Source organism: Pecten maximus, chromosome 19 (assembly GCF_902652985.1).
Source record: "Pecten maximus chromosome 19, xPecMax1.1, whole genome shotgun sequence".
NCBI classification, from domain to species: Eukaryota; Metazoa; Mollusca; class Bivalvia; order Pectinida; family Pectinidae; genus Pecten; species Pecten maximus.
Genome location: NC_047033.1, coordinates 3,116,883 through 3,135,078, shown reverse-complemented (window position 1 = coordinate 3,135,078; position 18,196 = coordinate 3,116,883). Strand labels below are relative to the sequence as shown.

The 18,196-nt window shown below is 35.9% G+C and overlaps 1 protein-coding gene across 2 annotated transcripts; it reads right to left on the bottom strand.

The window, feature by feature from the left end:
- Window positions 1-2,044: 2,044 nt before the first annotated feature.
- LOC117318000 (medium-chain acyl-CoA ligase ACSF2, mitochondrial-like) lies at window positions 2,045-17,244 on the bottom strand. 2 transcript variants are annotated; one of them, XM_033872970.1, is made up of 3 exons: window positions 17,130-17,244; window positions 13,018-13,113; window positions 2,045-4,228 (listed from the first exon to the last, which is right to left on the bottom strand). In XM_033872970.1, exon 3 carries the CDS (start codon window positions 4,221-4,223, stop codon window positions 2,562-2,564), a length of 1,662 nt encoding a protein of 553 aa, XP_033728861.1. In that variant the 5' UTR covers window positions 4,224-4,228; window positions 13,018-13,113; window positions 17,130-17,244; the 3' UTR covers window positions 2,045-2,561. The 2 variants fall into 2 exon arrangements, with proteins under 2 accessions (XP_033728861.1, XP_033728862.1); XM_033872971.1 differs by lacking the exon at window positions 13,018-13,113 and having other exon boundaries at window positions 17,130-17,243.
- Window positions 17,245-18,196: the final 952 nt, after the last annotated feature.

Here is an 18,196-nt window from a genome sequence, read left to right as displayed (position 1 = left end):
GATGATGTATGATGATGCATGATGAAGATTGATGATAATGATGATTGAATGATGATGATGTTGATTGAAGATGATGATGATGATGATGATGATGATTATGATGATTATGATGTTGATGATAAAGATGCTTGAAGATGATGATGATGATGATGATGATGATGATGATGATTGGATGATCATGCTGATGATGATGATGATGATGAGGAGGAGGAGGAGGAGGAGGAGGAGGAGATATGATGATGAGGATGATGATGATTGTGAGTAGTAATAACAATTGTTAAAAGATGATGGCAGTAGTGTGCAGGATGATATATTAAGATTATTGACTGTCATTGATGATATATGTGTTTGGAAAAATAAAAAAAAATTATAAAAAAACAAAATGCCATTTGCGAATTACGTTGATAATAAAATGATTAACAACATTTTTAAACATTTGTTTTTTTCTATTTTCCATGTACTATTTTGTTTGTGGCAAAAAGCACGCGACCATGTTCCGGCTGTTCCAACGACTGACAAAAAAATCTGCTGACTGTCGGTAAGGCGGAAATTATGAATTTTAAGTATGAATTATAGCATTTGAAAAATAAAAAAGTAAAAGTAATGTAAATATAAGCGTTGAACTGTTTTTGTATGGTTTTTATGACCTATTTGAATGCCAGAGCTTTGCAAGCAAACAAATCATAATGTTGTTTGCTTGCAGAGCTCTGGCATTCAAATAGATCATAAAAACCATACAAAAACAGTTCAATGCTTAAGTAAAATTCCAGGAAAGATGCATCCATGATGTACTGATTAAGTTTTTAGATTTTTATTTCTGTTTGATTTCAAACCTGCATACCTCTGATGATATATTGCTTTAAATCATACTTTTGAAAGGTAATTTAACTGACTGGACCAGGATTTGATTTACAATTTATTGCAGTCGATGAAGCAGTAGCCACTTACCCTCCATGGACACTTTATTTTATTTTCATTTAATTATTCCTCGAGGGATGTAGTCCTTCAATCGTGGTAATCATTTCCCGTTTAGAATACTTGATCTAATTGTGAATGAAGTTGTAAAGAGTGTAGGGCGCTTGTCAGTGTGAAAGCATGGCATTGTAGCGGGCACTGGGGGTACTACGGAACTGTCACCAATCCAAGAGCTGACCACGCTCCACGTGCACCAGGTGGATACTATCGACCGTCCAATGTGTCTATTGGAATATGCTGTGTCTTCGGCAAACTTGCCTAGTGTTGCACTTGACAACTGGACCAAAACAAACTTAATCTAAATCGGAATAAAATCAGCATTGTTTACAGATGATTAATCGATACGGCTACATAAAAAAACGGAACAAAACAAGTGCTCCTGGAACTTATACGATAAAGTGACTATCTTGCACACTAACTTATCCAGCGTAGCAACCAAACTTCTATACACATTGAACTCAATGTTGCCATACCAACCCTGGTCATTAACTAAGCGACCACGACCTGCTACGCTACCGAAAATTTACTTTCACAGTCGTTCCGGGGGACTTATTCAGTCTCTGTAATAATACCCATAGTCTGTATTCCAGTCGCGTTACTAAGTCAGCCCCTGTCAAGTTTCTCTCTTGTTTCAAAATCAAGAGCTGGGTCTCAATTGCGCTTATATATTCATTAATAGTTTTGCTTATATACTCAAATGGTAATGAAATGAATAAATTGCACAACAGTATCCGATCGCTGCCACCAAATGAAACGTACATCGTGGGTACACTGGGACAGTTACCAATCAAAGAGCTGACCACGCACGATGTTGCTTAACTTCGGTACACAGACACGACACTTAACCGCACAGCCACAAAAGCTAGCTATTAGACTATGCAACTAAAATGCCCAAATCAATGAACCATAACAATACCATTTGAGCTAGATTTACACGGTTGGGCTCATTGGGAAACCATGTCATCATTTGATAAAGATTTACACGTTGGTTGTCATTTTGAGAGCATGGCATCATTTGACCTACATTTAAATAGTGGTTATCATTGCGAAAACAAAACAACATTAGACATATGTTTACACGGCGACTGAGCTTGTATTGATAAATGTAACAAACGAGTGATGATATACCATAGCGAAATGGGCAAATCAAACAGTTTTTTCTTTGTCCCTGGTTTGTTTGAATATGATATCATCAATAAGATTATGTTTGCAATAAAGTTCGATAATATAACATTTTTATTGATTCCGTTTATACAATGAAATTAGTTTTAGTTATTTAGGATGTTGTGCTACTCTATTCATAACAAGTTAATTGACGCTTATTATACATACAAGTATCAACATAATACATGACCTACTAAATCATACCAAATAAGATGCCATTCATAAATAAGATGATCTAAAATTCAGTGATAATGAGTATGGGGGAATTCAATGAATTCACCAAGAAGACACACATGCAGAACGTTTTTAGTTTTCAACTTAACTCTGTCTAAATGTCACCTTTTCTATCTACTCCAATGTCGTTTTTAGATATAATCTATAAAAGAATCAATCTGATTGCGAACATGTTCGTCAATTTCAAATCAGCAAGCAGACAGATTTAAACTGTCCGCAGCCTGTCGCTTTAGTGTTGGTTTATCGATCTTCCCCATATAGAATACAGGAAAGTTGTCAAACCTGACAAAATACGTCGGCATTGAACCCATTCCATCCGCCGACTCGACTTTAGAGAAGTTATCTGTACAGTATTGCTGTACGTCTGACGGAGACAGATCCACTCCATCTTTTGCTACGTAACAGACGCAGACTTCTTCATACAGCCGTTCATCCGGTACTGCCACCGTCGCCACCAGGCTGATACCTTCCATCTGTTTCACCACGTCATCCACCACTCCTGGCAGCACCTTTCGTCCTCCTCGGGAAATATTCTCCTTAACTCTCCCGCGCACGATCAAATGTCCTGCTGGTGTAATCAAGCCAATGTCCTCTATCCTGAACCAACTAGGCCTGTCCTTTGTATATGCTTTATTCGTCATTGTCTCGTCTGTATGATAACGTTTCATCGAAAACCTACTCCTGATCTGAATCTCTCCTTCCTCGCCGATCGGCACTACTCGCCCATTTTCATCGACTATCCTGGCTTCTACACCGGGGCTGAGTTTCCCAACGTCCCCAATTTTAAAATCAGCGCTGTTAGATAAAACAGTCGATATAATCATGGTCTCTGTTGATCCGTAAGTCACTGCCAACGTTTTACAGAATCTGCCTATAACCTGTGTGCAGAGACCATCTACGATCTGACCACCAGTTACTATGGACTCTAACCGAAATCCGTCATCTTTTATGTTGTCTTGTTCGGCGATAAGATCGAATAGACAATATGGCATGAACATAGCTACTTTGACGTTTTCTTCTGTCATGATTTTCCAAATTGTTTTGATCCCATTTCTAGTTATACCAAGATTTGAGTCAGTAAAAACTTGAGTGATTCCCCTAACCGTTGCATAAGCTTGTGATCCACCCAACCAGCCAAGTGGACGGTTGTTAAAATATTTTGTTTCTTTAAATTTTGTATCACTGATTGATTCAGTGCTAACAGTAAAAGCAAAATGGCCATGGACGACCATTTTCGGTTTACCAGTACTACCGGAAGTCGTAAATATGACGGCATCATCTTCGGGACAAACTTCCGGTAATACAATGGACGAATCATATGCTATTTGAATATCGTTTATGAGAGTGTGGTTGATGCTTGTTGAGCATGGTTTCCTCAAAAAGATTAATTGACGTCTGTTGTCAGTTGCGTCTGCTCTGTTCTCGAGACTTCTTATCGTCGGTAGAAAATCATCGTGAACGCCGGGATCAGCAAATATTATACGACATTTAGCTTTCTCTAAAACGTCGGCGCAATCTTTCGAATTTTTGACATCGATGTTGAGGTGAAGGACAACCGCTCCCGCCAGGAGGATGCCAAATTCCGCTACAATTCTAGGAATCGTATTCGGACCAAATAACCCAACCTTGTCCTGTCGCTGTACACCGGAAGTGACGAGGTACTGGGCCACACAACTCCCTTTCTCATACAGATCACTGAAAGTGATACACTGGCGGTGTCCATCGCCACTGCGGTAGATGAATGCCTCTGTATTCGAAAGGGTTTCTGCATTTCTCTTGATGACATCATTGAAGGTGCTGTAGCTGTTAGGCACAGATGGAATAGTGTGCAAATAACTCAGCTTGCTCATGGTAACTACAACAACAACAGCAAATATTTCAATTTTCACTTTTAAAATTATATTAAAGATAGTGACGGGTTTTTAGAAAAAATAAAGGACCTCTTTCATGAACAATGAAATTTTGCCAACGAACCGAATTGATCAAAACTAGAGTTTATTTGTAGCACTCTTAGAGTGAATACTTGAAATGGGTTTCAGATATTCAAAATGTGCCAGGGGCCTGTGCTATGGCCAAAATAAACCATAAGAGGTGTATAGCAGGAGAAAGTTTTTCATCCAAAACTGTATCAAAAGATTATCGGATGTGGTGTGATTTACTGAAATTTATGAACCAAATATGTAGAGAGAATACACGCAATGAATCTGAAACATCAATATAAAGACAAAGGTTATTGTCGAATTTATTTTAGTAATATTTTCAGCCGTGTCAGATATCTACGGAAACGATATACCCACCTCCGTTTTTTTACACCAAAACTATTTTGTGATTAGTTTATTTAAACATATTTTATTGACATTAAAATAAAAAGGGATTAGTCAGTAAGTTCTACCAATTTCTAAATGACTTCTTCCGTGATAATGATATAATGGAATAAATATACAGTAATCAGGTGATGTCAATATGCAAATATTCCAAAGTTTGACAAAGTGAAGACAAGAAGAGACAATGTAATAAGTAATAATTATCACAAAAATTATCTTTTATGAGAGACAGACAGACAGGCAGACAGACAGACAGACAGGGGGGGGGGGGGGGGGGGGGGGGGGGGGGGGGGGGGTGTTAAGTGAGTGGTAGTTAGTCGAATCTTCCCGACATTTCCAGGAAATGTTGTGCAGCTTCGGCGATTTTTATATGTTTTATAAATGTTAGGATCACCATAACAAAGAAAATCTACGTTTGAAGGACCGTACCATAACAGATCAGCAGTGAGTGTTCTTCTTAAATTGACATACAAGGGACAGATTAGGAAAACGTGATAGCAGTCTTCACAGGGATGCTCGCATTGACAATCAGACGAATCTACGAAATCAGCTCTAAAAAGATCGAAATGTAGTGAACTGCCATAGATTTGCTTACCTTAGACTTGAAGGAACTTAGAGAAGTCAAGTTTCTAATATTGTTATTTTAGTCGTTTCAAAAATTGAAGTAGAAGGAAAGAGTTTTTTGAGAGTTGTAAACGAAATTGTTGTTCTCTAAATAAATGTGCATTTCGCAAATTATAAGGAACTACATTACCAATATGAACTGGCAATAAGTCGATGAGAAAACCTGGTGCCAGATTATTAACTATGAAATAAAGTAATGGCAGTTTTCGAGCGTCTCTTCTCATCGAAAGAGGTAACCATTCATTTTTTTCATATAAGAAATCTGTTTTTGTAAATATGGGTAGCCCTGCTACTATTCTTGCCGAATTTTTCTAATACAGACCCGTGTACGTTCGCAGTTCCGATTTAAGCGTAGCGTTTCCGTAGCACTTCCGTAGCATTACCGTATCACTTCCGTACCATTTCCGTATCACTACCGTAGCATTACCGTACCATTTCCGTAGCACTTCCGTAGCATTACCGTACCATTTCCGTAGCATTTCCGTAGCGTTTGCGTCCACTTACCGTAGCATTACCGTAGCATTTGCGTTTACCTATTTTCACTCGCTGACCGTCTCATAACCGTTCGGTAGAAAAAAAATTTGCGGAGTGTATTTTTTATCGAAACGAAATTTAGTTAAATATACTTACCGAACGTCACTAAAGCATAGTAGCGACAGCAAATAATTCAATAAGGAGGTGAGAATTAAATATATATGGTTATACATCTTTCTGTATCTTTGTTTAGAAAAAATAACACTCTCACAAAAAACAAGTCAAGTCACATGGTCCATCGATCTTAGTGTGATAAAAAAATGGCGGATCCTAGTATAGTAGTCGACGCATTACGATGGAAACGATGATGAAGATCGTGTCAAATAAACAATATTTCCTTTACTGTGCTATAGTCAAACCTTTAAAACAGTTCCATGTAATATGCACTGGTCAGGCTACATTTATAGGGTACAAATGGTCCAGACAGTATCACACAGGTAAACTAGGGTAGTTAGACTTAATTGTCAGCGATGATACAAACAACACAGCATGTTGTACACTGGTCAACTAAAGGTACGGTATTCTGTGGACCAAGTGATACTAGGTGTGAAAGGTAGAACAATAAGAGATAAGTATGACCTACAGGTAAGGCTATAGACTGCTTCATAAAACTTAGCTTCCAACATTAATGAGAATGTCATCGTGATCTACGGAGTTATTCATTATTTATTTCAGTTTTAAAACCCAAAGGTCTAATCACAAAATTGATAACAAATTGATAAAATCAGAGACCGTATAAATGTGATATATATTTCTCTCGGTAAAACTACGACAGGAAATTCAAATCTATATCTTCGGATCATATGTGATATATATGTATGTATCTGATAAAGTATAACAAGAGTAAATTAATTACAAAGTAAGAGCAAATACGGTATATAAAGTGCATACACATGTGAAATAGAACTGATGTCCTAAATAGAAATCATCCAGATAATCAAGTTAGTCTTGTTATGAACAGTAAAAAAGAGACTTAATTCTGAAAACAAATCTTCGTCCGACATAAATCTCTCAAGTGAGACGTTAAAAAACTGTCAGGAATATGACGAACGTAGTTTTAATTAATTAGGACTCTTTTAAGAACAATCCAATTTCTTACAATAATCCAGAATTTACAGGGATAAAGCAGGGTTGAGCTACTCGACCTAGTCAAAAAAAGATGTGGAACTACAAAGTTAAATTATCATGTAAAAGTTCGATCAAGCAGGCTATGTAAAGATTTGAATAAAAATATATGTATTAATGCCTACATACCAGACTACGTAAGTTGAATTGTGTACAAAACATGTAATATAGACTATGATCGTTTAATTTTGATTTAAAACACGTAAAAGATGTAAAAGAGAGGGTGAATCATTTGAATCGCGTAGTTTAAGGACTGATATTATACAGATATTGTTTGTATCATCACACTAACATCATCGTCAAAGTTGGAATAGCAAAAACTTTTCTTCGTGGCAACGTTGCTTTACTTCATTAAGAAACACATCCGCTGCTAGTTTGATAGAATTTTATAATTATTGGTATGCAGAAAAAAATATTTGCTTTGGTGTCTTTTCTAAAAGTGTTATTTTGTAAAAAAAAAAAAAAATAAAAATAACACACACCCTCACACATATACACAGATTTAAATAACAGTCATACAAGACACTTGTTAATACTTCTATTATAAAAAGCATACATTTGTAATTTAAACTCTTGAGATGGTGATGGTTTCATGATATATGTAAACTTAATAAATTTCGATTTTTACTGTGAATATCTAAGATTTGTTATAAGTAGCCTCTATAAATTCATTTGAATCATTATTGTATAAGTCATATTCAACTTGACATTTTCGTATTTTCTTTCATGAAAGTAAGAACAGGCTACTGCTATAGTTTAAACTCACTCAGGTGTAAAATTTGACAAGTTGGCCTGGTAATACAGGTAAATTTCTGTATGTTGGCTAAGTGAGAATAAGCCATAATTGGACCCCGGGGGTTAATTGGGGACAGGTCACCTGGCCAGGTATACCATGTGCCAGACATAAATGAGCTAGACTGATCAGCATCTTACAGGTAAAGTGTGATAGGATGCATGTCCTCAAGGCTGTGGGGTTGCATATTGCGCCCAGTTGGCCATTGGCAACAGGCCTTTCATAGATGTTTGGCTTCAATGTAATGTACATGTGGTCTGGACATGTACATGTCTCAAGATCTGTCGACAGAACATACAATGTATAATATCATATAGATGACTTATACTGTAAAAAAACCTTTCAAGTTGAGAATAACAATGTAAAAGAAACTTTAGTAAATTAACATTCAATTAAAATTTAAAATATTAATATTTTGTTTGACAAATATTTACATGAAGTATATGTACACCTGAGTCAGCCATTATTAGGCCTCTGACACAAACTGATGTATTGTAATGTAGTCGAGTCGAGTAATATATGTGTTTATACGTAGCGAGTTCGGGGGATTTATTACATCAGAATAGCGGTAATATAATTGTTTGATATAACTACCAGCTTTAGAAGCGTTGTATGCAGTTGGTACGACGGCGTTCGCTGTTACAGGATAGATATAGCGACTCTGTTATTCCGTTAGGTCGTATTTTCGCTCTCAGGCAGCCATGTTGGAACGTGTGTCGGGATGTAAACATAGTGCAGATTTCTCATTGGCTGAGCTCAACACCAGTAGCCAATCAAAATGGACCGCGGCTTATATAAGCCGGTGTTCCCGTATAGACGAGGCAGACAGGGCTGGACAGCTCGTCAACAGTAACCTATGTCCAGGTAAGGATGGGTTAGCTGCCACTTTAGTATAGGGCCGGATGGCTCGAGAGACCCAGTATAGGCGTATGGATAGAGTTAGCACGTGCCGGCACGGGTTTATGGCTTGGTAGCCAACTTACAGTACCAAAGATATTTACAGCAGAACAGCTGATTGAGGGGTGTTTACATGTTATAAACAATAGGTCTATAGTTACCATAGTATTGAGGGAGCACAGGACTGGGTACAGTTCATATATTTCCCCTGTGTAGAAATGTAATAGACCGTTTAACACTAGAGACAGCAGTCTCACTGTGGCTAGGTTGTAGTTTTATGAGCTTATGGGAGAAACATATGAATATTGTCAGTGTTAGGTTGAAATATAATTGCTAAGGTGAATATAATGAAGATAGGGGAGTAATAGCTAGATAAATTTCTAGAGTAGAATTATGTATAGCTCTGGATGCAGCTATTCGGGGAAGTTATTATATAGGAACTATTTAGGTAGTATTTACTGGTTTACTATCACATTATGTCTATAATTACAAGTTAAACTTAAGGACACTAGTCTCTGTGATAAAGTTTTTGATACTACTGCTGTCCATATTTTACAATGGCAACAACCTTTACAATTGTTATGTTTTCAGATGATGATTTGTTATGTTATTAAATACTGGAACTGTTATTTCTGACTCAAGTTTTCATTTCTCTTATCTCCCGCCTGATATAAAAGAACATTGTGGACGAGGGATATTGAGGAATGGGTGTCTGACATATGAGATCACAAAATTAAACACAACGCGAAGTACAAAATCATACCCGCTATATCCGGGATTAACACCTATTCGCCAGAAATCCCTTTTCTACTACAGTAATAGAAGCATGTAAATGATTAAAATGATCGCAAACAGCATCAAAATTAATTTCAAAAGTAGATTCTTCACTCTACACTGTTGAAGTCTTTATATATTGAATCAAAGTATTACCGGGTTATGTCCTTTGTGATAATAAGTTTTAAAAAAACTATTGTGCACTAATTATACGTTTACTTCAGTACCTTAAATCTCGTGCACTCCTCACTTCTCCTAGGGTGCAAAGGTTAACTGATTGTCACTCAACTGTAGTTGTAGTCCATTAATAAATATTTTCAGAGTGTTATCCATTATCACGTAAACATACAGAGTCTGCTCCATTGCAGACGTGTGATATCAGAGACATATATATGTCTCTGGTGATATACACGTATCTGATTGCACATGTACATTGTATAGTCTTAAGTATATAATTATTGATGTTTTGTTTTTAGTTTTTATCCCTCCCCATGCAGCCAGAATTTCCTCTGATCCGACATCAGACTTTTAAACAAATCGTCAATGCTTACACACCATTAATATGTACCAGTGATTGTTATATATAGACTTGCCAGGCATGTACATGTACTTGACTTAATTGTCCCCCTTACTTGTTGCCATGGGTACTAATCCCCCCTCCCCACCACCATCAACTTCACCTGATGGCCATGGATATACACTTGATTAGGAGTCACCGGGCTCAGGTGTGTAAGTCATAACCACACCTGGTCAGTTTCTCCTTTTTACAATTAGCCCTAGGCGGGTCTATTCATAGCCTGGTCAATCTGTGTTCAGAATTCTTGATCTGTTTACCTGTACCTAAATTAACACTTTGATACAAGTTTTACAATTCAATTAGTTTATTACTTAAACCTTAGGGTTTATCAGTGCAAATGCGGTGAATAAATGCAGTGAAAATATAGATAAATACATAAAAACAAAACGAGAAAGTTCGGACACACAGAGACAACACATACGCGACCGCAGCGCTAGTGTAGAGAGTGATTTTATTTTAAAATTAAATACTTTCGTCTTTTGTTGCCGAGAACAATAAATTATGACCTTAATATTTCCGGTTTCTAAAAGTTGTACAAATTCTCGCAAACTGAGGTTTTCTATAGTAGTACAGTTTGATAAAACGTTCTTCCACTTCCCGATACAACATTCACTCCATCAGACACCTTTCACTGTCGTTTCTACGAGTTCGCTTCGTTTAGGATCCGCTTTTTATAAGAACCAGATAATTTATTCAGAAACGGTCGATAATTTGTGAGCGTCAACCGTAGCATTTCCGTAGCATTACCGTAGCATTACCGTACCATTACCGTACCATTTCCGTACCATTTCCGTAGCATTACCGTACCATTTCCGTAGCACTTCCGTAGCATTACCGTAGCATTTCCGTAGCGTTTGCGTTTAAGACGGAACAGCGAACGTACACGGGTCTGTAACAAGGAATTAGTTGTACCGCAGTTGTCCCATACTTTGCATGCATATCAAGTAGAGGTCGTACATAAGTAAGATAATTTTTTTCAAGTGAATTTCTATCTGATACTGTAAACGTACATATTTTAGCGGTAATTTTATTTTAGCGCTTTTCGCGCTGGAAGCCTTGCGCTAAATTATGATTGCGCTAATTACTTTTTGTACGTTCCATTTCTATAGAAAGTTCGGTGGATGCGCTAATTCATCATTTCGCTAACTGGCTGAAATCTGCAAATGCGCTAAAATTTGATTGCGCTAAAATAAGTACGTTTACAGTATACGTTTTAATTTACGAAGGGTAGAGATATATTTAGGTACTTTATTAACTATGTATTCTACATAAATGTTCCTTTTACAACCATTTGCAAGGATAACACCTAAGTGTTTAGGCTGGTTTGTGATTTGGATGGGGGTATTGTCAAATGTGAAGGACGGAACAAATGGCGTTGTTTATTTGAGATAACTAGGGCATCAGCTTCGGTAGGGTAAAAGGACACCAGTCATTCATTGGATCAAGCTTCAAGTTTTCTTAGATCACTTCATGTCTCAGCTTCAATAATATATAAGTTATTTGACGAGTAGGAAAGGGGGTATCATCTGCAAAAAGCCTAGACAGAGAAAAAAGATCCCAGGAAATAACATGTATGTATAATAGGAAGAAAAGTGGACCGAGAACTGAACCTAGAGGAACACCAGCATTTATAGCCTTAAACGAAGATACTGAATCTAGCCATTTAGTCCCTTTAATGATAACTAGTTATCCATCGACGAAGAGGTCCAGATACCATAATTGTCAAGCTTGTGTTTTAGGCCTTTGAAAAATTACAAAAAAACAAAACAAAAAAAAAACAAAAAATAAAATAAATAATCAAAAAATAACATAGAATGCTCATAATTTCTTAAGAAGTAGTTATTAAATGATATTTATAAATTAGGCCATTTTCTATTAAGAAATTATAAACATGCTTATAAACTACACGTTAAAACAGCTTGCCTATATAACTTAACAATGATATGGGTGTGTAGTTAGAGACTATGCTTGCGGTCAATGGGCTTAAAAAGAGGCATGACAATGGCAATTTTCCAGTTGTCAGGAAATTCACAAGAGAACAAAGAATAATTGAATATAAAAGAGGGCGGTATAGAAATTTCACTGGATAATAATTTTAGCATTTTGTGGCTAATACCGCCAGGACCTGACGCCTTATCAACATCTAGAATTTTCATAATGTCTTCAACTTCACTGGAAACTATATGTATTTCTTAGAGAATTAGTCCTCTTTTCAAAAAATGGTAGGTCTTTATCTATGACATTATCTGATAGAGTACACACAGAGCTAAAGTAGTTATTTAACAGTTCACATTTCCTATCGTTATCGTATGTTATTTCATTTATATTGCTGTCTAGTAGAGGATATGTATCTGTATCTTTTTGACATTTTATAAGGTTTCCTAGAAGTTTCCAATATGTCTTGGGGTTGTTATTACTATTATCTATAACTGTATATTTTTAGCCCTCTTTATCATATTATTAACGTTATACTCATATACTTATATCTATATTTGTTGGACTCTCTTTTTCTTATATTACGTCTTACCATTCCATTCATCGAAGGTTTATCACTATCGCGTACTACAATTTTCTTTAGAGGGTATACATTTTCCAAAAGTTTCAAGGAAAAAACGTTGGTTAATTTTTTAATGAAAGAAATTAACGAAAGGTTGGTAAAAGTATAAATCCAAGGTATACTGTTAATGGTTACCTTAAGTTTATCTATATTGGTTTCATCATATCCGTCACATCCGTCTTTTTTAATATTGTTAAGTTTTAACAGGAATATGTTTAATTGAAAAAAAACGCATCATGGTCACTTATTGTTTGCTAAATTTAAACAACATCAGAAAAGATGACATTTACTGTATCACTTACAATTATGGGGTCATCCAGTGTAGAGGAGGTATCGGTTTGTCTAGTTGGTTCGGTAATCAGATTGGTTAAATTATAATTGGACAAAATATCACATAGGTCGCCTCTGATGGATTTCAGAAAATCAATATTTGAATTACCTGTAATCAATATATATATTTGGTGTTTCTTCTCATGCGGTTTCAACCGAATGCCGTAAATGCTGCCACAATTCACTGCTGTTGTCAGTTGGGGGTCTGTAAACGTTACAAATACGATATACATTATTACGAAATTTGATTTGAAAGCATATCACTTCATCGTTATCAAGTTCAAGATCAGGTCTTCGTTTGGCTACAACTGATTCGGAAAAAAATAAAAAGCTACCCCTCCTCCAAACATGTTTCTATCTTTGCGAAAAGGTTTAGAAAAGCCATCAATTTTAATTTCGGGTACAAAATTATCGGGATGTGTCTCAGGTATACATAAAACATCTATCGGAGAGCACAAGTATTGGATCTTGTTTCTCAAACTTCGAATGTTTAATTGGAGCAAATTAAGGGCACTAGTAACTGAACTGTTACTGAAATTTGGCCCCTGGGTGGATATCCTAAGCTATTAGTAAAATAATCAAGGTTGCGTTAAAAGGATGATGGATGTAGTGGGACAACTGCAGTAGCAGAATATATATCAGGTGGAGACAGTTAAGATTGGAGATAGCTGTTTTAAAAACTTTGAAGAAGCCATTGTTGAAAATAAAGGTGACTGGTATACATGCTAACTTACAATAAAAACATCCTATTGCAGCCCTCCGAGCGCAAACATCATTACCCGTCATGGAGGGTGGGTAAAAAATAAAAAATATCGGAAAAAGAATAATGGAGGTCTACCATATGTGACTTGTGTTCACACGTACATGTATATCCTAGGGGAGGATGGATAGGCGAATGAAGGAAAGAGAAAAGGAGAAAAGGATGGAAGCCATCAGGGTGACAAGGCAAAGAACTTTAAAAAGGAGGTGGATAGAAAGAAAGTGGGGGAAGGGATACAGAACTGAAAGAGAGATTGGTTTTGATGAAGAGACAAACGGAAGTTAGGGAGAGTTGAAGATACAGGAAAAATAAAGGGGGAGGGGGGTAAAGATGTACCAGGAGGGGCATGGCTTGAACAATGAGTGAGGGGCGATAACCAAACTGAAAAGAAATGTAAAATGTTGATACTGAATAAGAGCGTAGTGATATGGTGTACAATATGGAACTATATGTTTACAATGCAATAATAAGACAAATCCAGGGAAGTATGATTATTTGGAAGGATCATGCAAAAAGATTCCCGTATTATACAAATTGGATAGCGGGGAAGGATATCATTAAAATGAATTAGATATGATTTTCATAATTGCAAAAGTGTAATATAGGATTATCATAATATGGAATATTATAAAATATGATAGCAATAACAATATGAGACTATAGTGAAATGAGAACGCAATATGGGACATATCTTGATATTTGTGATAGTAATATAGGACCATACTGATAGTAATATAGGACATACCGATAGTTAATATAGGACATACTGATAGTAATATAGGACCATACTGATAGTAATATAGGACCATACTGATAGTAATATAGGACCATACTGATAGTAATATAGGACCATACTGATAGTAATATAGGACATACTGATAGTAATATAGGACATACTGATAGCAATATAGGACATACTGATAGTAATATAGGACCATACTGATAGTAATATAGGACCATACTGATAGTAATATAGGACATACTGATAGTAATATAGGACCATACTGATAGTAATATAGGACATACTGATAGTAATATAGGACATACTGATAGTAATATAGGACCATACTGATAGTAATATAGGACCATACTGATAGTAATATAGGACATACTGATAGTAATATAGGACCATACTGATAGTAATATAGGACCATACTGATAGTAATATAGGACCATACTGATAGTAATATAGGACATACTGATAGTAATATAGGACCATACTGATAGTAATATAGGACCATACTGATAGTAATATAGGACATACTGATAGTAATATAGGACCATACTGATAGTAATATAGGACCATACTGATAGTAATATAGGACATACTGATAGTAATATAGGACATACTGATAGTAATATAGGACCATACTGATAGTAATATAGGACATACTGATAGTAATATAGGACATACTGATAGTAATATAGGACCATACTGATAGTAATATAGGACCATACTGATAGTAATATAGGACATACTGATAGTAATATAGGACATACTGATAGTAATATAGGACCATACTGATAGTAATATAGGACCATACTGATAGTAATATAGGACCATACTGATAGTAATATAGGACCATACTGATAGTAATATAGGACCATACTGATAGTAATATAGGACATACTGATAGTAATATAGGACATACTGATAGTAATATAGGACATACTGATAGTAATATAGGACCATACTGATAGTAATATAGGACCATACTGATAGTAATATAGGACATACTGATAGTAATATAGGACATACTGATAGTAATATAGGACATACTGATAGTAATATAGGACATACCGATAGTAATATAGGACGATACTGATAGTAATATAGGACGATACTGATAGTAATATAGGACATACTGATAGTAATATAGGACATACTGATAGTAATATAGGACATACTGATAGTAATATAGGACCAACCTGATAGTAATATAGGACCAACCTGATAGTAATATAGGACCATACTGATAGTAATATAGGACATACTGATAGTAATATAGGACCATACTGATAGTAATATAGGACATACTGTTAGTAATATAAGATAGTAGCATATTAAGGTAACAATATAGACTGTAAATTTTAAAAATTGAAAAGAAAAGATATATGAAAAAGCAACATGAGATTATCAAAATATGAGTTTAATTATATGTTCAAAATTTGATGCACACAAGCTAGCGATATAACATACATACATACATACATATACACATGCACATGCTGAAGAATATTTCAAATACATCCTACATATACACACACATGCTTGATATTGTTGAGTTGGTAGTATATGGTAGAGGTCACTCTGAATACAGAGGGCGAAAGCAATACAGTTCCCCTATTACATACTTGCACCTTATCAAACAGTTTGTGACATCCCGTCCCACATATAAACATTCTCCGGGTTATTCCATACAATTATGTTAAGCGTTTCTGCCACACCGTCAGTATCAGAGTAGGCCAATTACATCTAATACTTGTATATTAGATGATTATAATTGAGTTGTAGAAGAATAAATAAATAAATATATATATAATAATAATACTATTTGCATATTCTGCATATGTTTATACATAAACACATACATAATACCTATCGATCGTGCGCACATATGGCAATTGTACAGTATCATGGAATATAATGCAACGCTGCACTCACAACACACATCATAGTACTGACAGTCTGTGCACACTGTTTACATCTCAATGGTACTGTAGGATTGTGTTCTATTAACGGAGAAAAAAAACAGTACTGAAAACATAAGTGGAATTAAATTGAATAACTGTCAATACATAAAACATAAATGCAGTGCAACTTTCGAAAACCGAACCTTCTAAAAACCGAACACCTCTGAATACCGAACGAATTTTCTTTGAACGGAATTGGTCCTTCTTTATTATAGTATTAAACAAGAAATATCTTTAAAAAAGATAAACGGCATAGTTATAATGTAAAACTGCTGGTGAAATAAATTTACGAATTGATGCGTTTCAGCATGGTATCAAAATAATATCAGTTTGAATCATTTTTGGTGAAAATAAGACTGCATTTGAATCAGGAATATAATTTTATTAATGTGTCATTTAAAAAGATAATCCACTTATTCAGCTTGCATTCGATCTTAACTTTGTTTCGTTTTTAACTGTATATCTGCATTTTGCATTTACCGCTACATTGACCAATCACATACTTCATCTTGACCAGTAACGCCACCTGTCGCGTCATATTCGGGGCCAAAAGAATATCAAGATACAAGAAAATCGATACCTCTGAATTCCGAACACCGGACCGATCTGGTGTCCGGTTCCTGTAAAGTATACCAAAAAATTACTTCTGAAAATCGGCCTTAGCTGAGCGATTATGACACGAGGTCCAGTCAGTCAACCACGAAACAACACATGTGATGGGTATTGTGTGAAGCCTAATTAATACATGAATTTCAGATAATAATTACCTTCCAAAACATCTATATGTCTGGTAAAATCATGTCAGTGTATACGGCTGGGCCGTGCCGACGGGACTCCAGAGGATGCGTTCCGTCGTCCGAGTAAGGCTAACTGCGAGTTACTGCGGTGTACGAACGGTTTTGTTTATCTTTCACTCACACTTTCAGGCTTTCTCTCTAATTCAAACTTTAATTTACATATAACTCATCAACAACACCAAATATGGACATACAGAAATAGACGACTACAGGTAATTAGACACCACACAGAACTATAAATAGTAACACGGTATACTCTCCACACTACAATACATAGGTGACAAACGTACAGTACAACCCAATACTTTAAACTATCTAACTAATTACATTATGTTCCTGTGTCATATCCAATAAATACCCCAGGGCACGTTATGATTGAAGTGTATAATCAACACGGAAATTAGGAAACAATGCCAGCGGAGCGGATTGTTTATCGTCATATCTATACAAGTAGAGCTAGAAGCCTGAGTTTCGCATCTAGTTTAAATGGGGCCCAAACAGGGGTGTTCTTGCAGGGTCATAAATATACACACTGAAATGATGCCAGTGCCCGATGTTTATTTTTTAAGACAACATCTATGTCGGAAATACGACCGGTATTAACTGATCAATTGTAATTAATAAGAACGCAGCTCTTACGCGGCCGAAGGCCGCGTAGAGCGAAGCTCTACTAACCATAACACGTGTAAGCAATACAGTCCAATACAATCCTATACCCCTTGGACTTTGAAATTGTGTCCCGCGGGAAAAGTCTCGCGCCTCCATGCAGGCAGCCATGTTTTAATTCTCGTTACCTGTATGGTGAGACTTGATCCATTTCTTTCTGATCGACATACCTCACCGATATTCACTAAAAATTACCTCATTCTTTACATATTGATATAAAAACTGCCTAACCGCCGGTATACCGACTATTTTCCATTTCTGTTATGACTGATGACATGAATGTAATCGGCGAATTTGATTGGATGAAAATATTTGGTTTGTTACCAAAAATAGGAACGCTAAGTGCAGACGACTAAATTGTGATGCGCTTG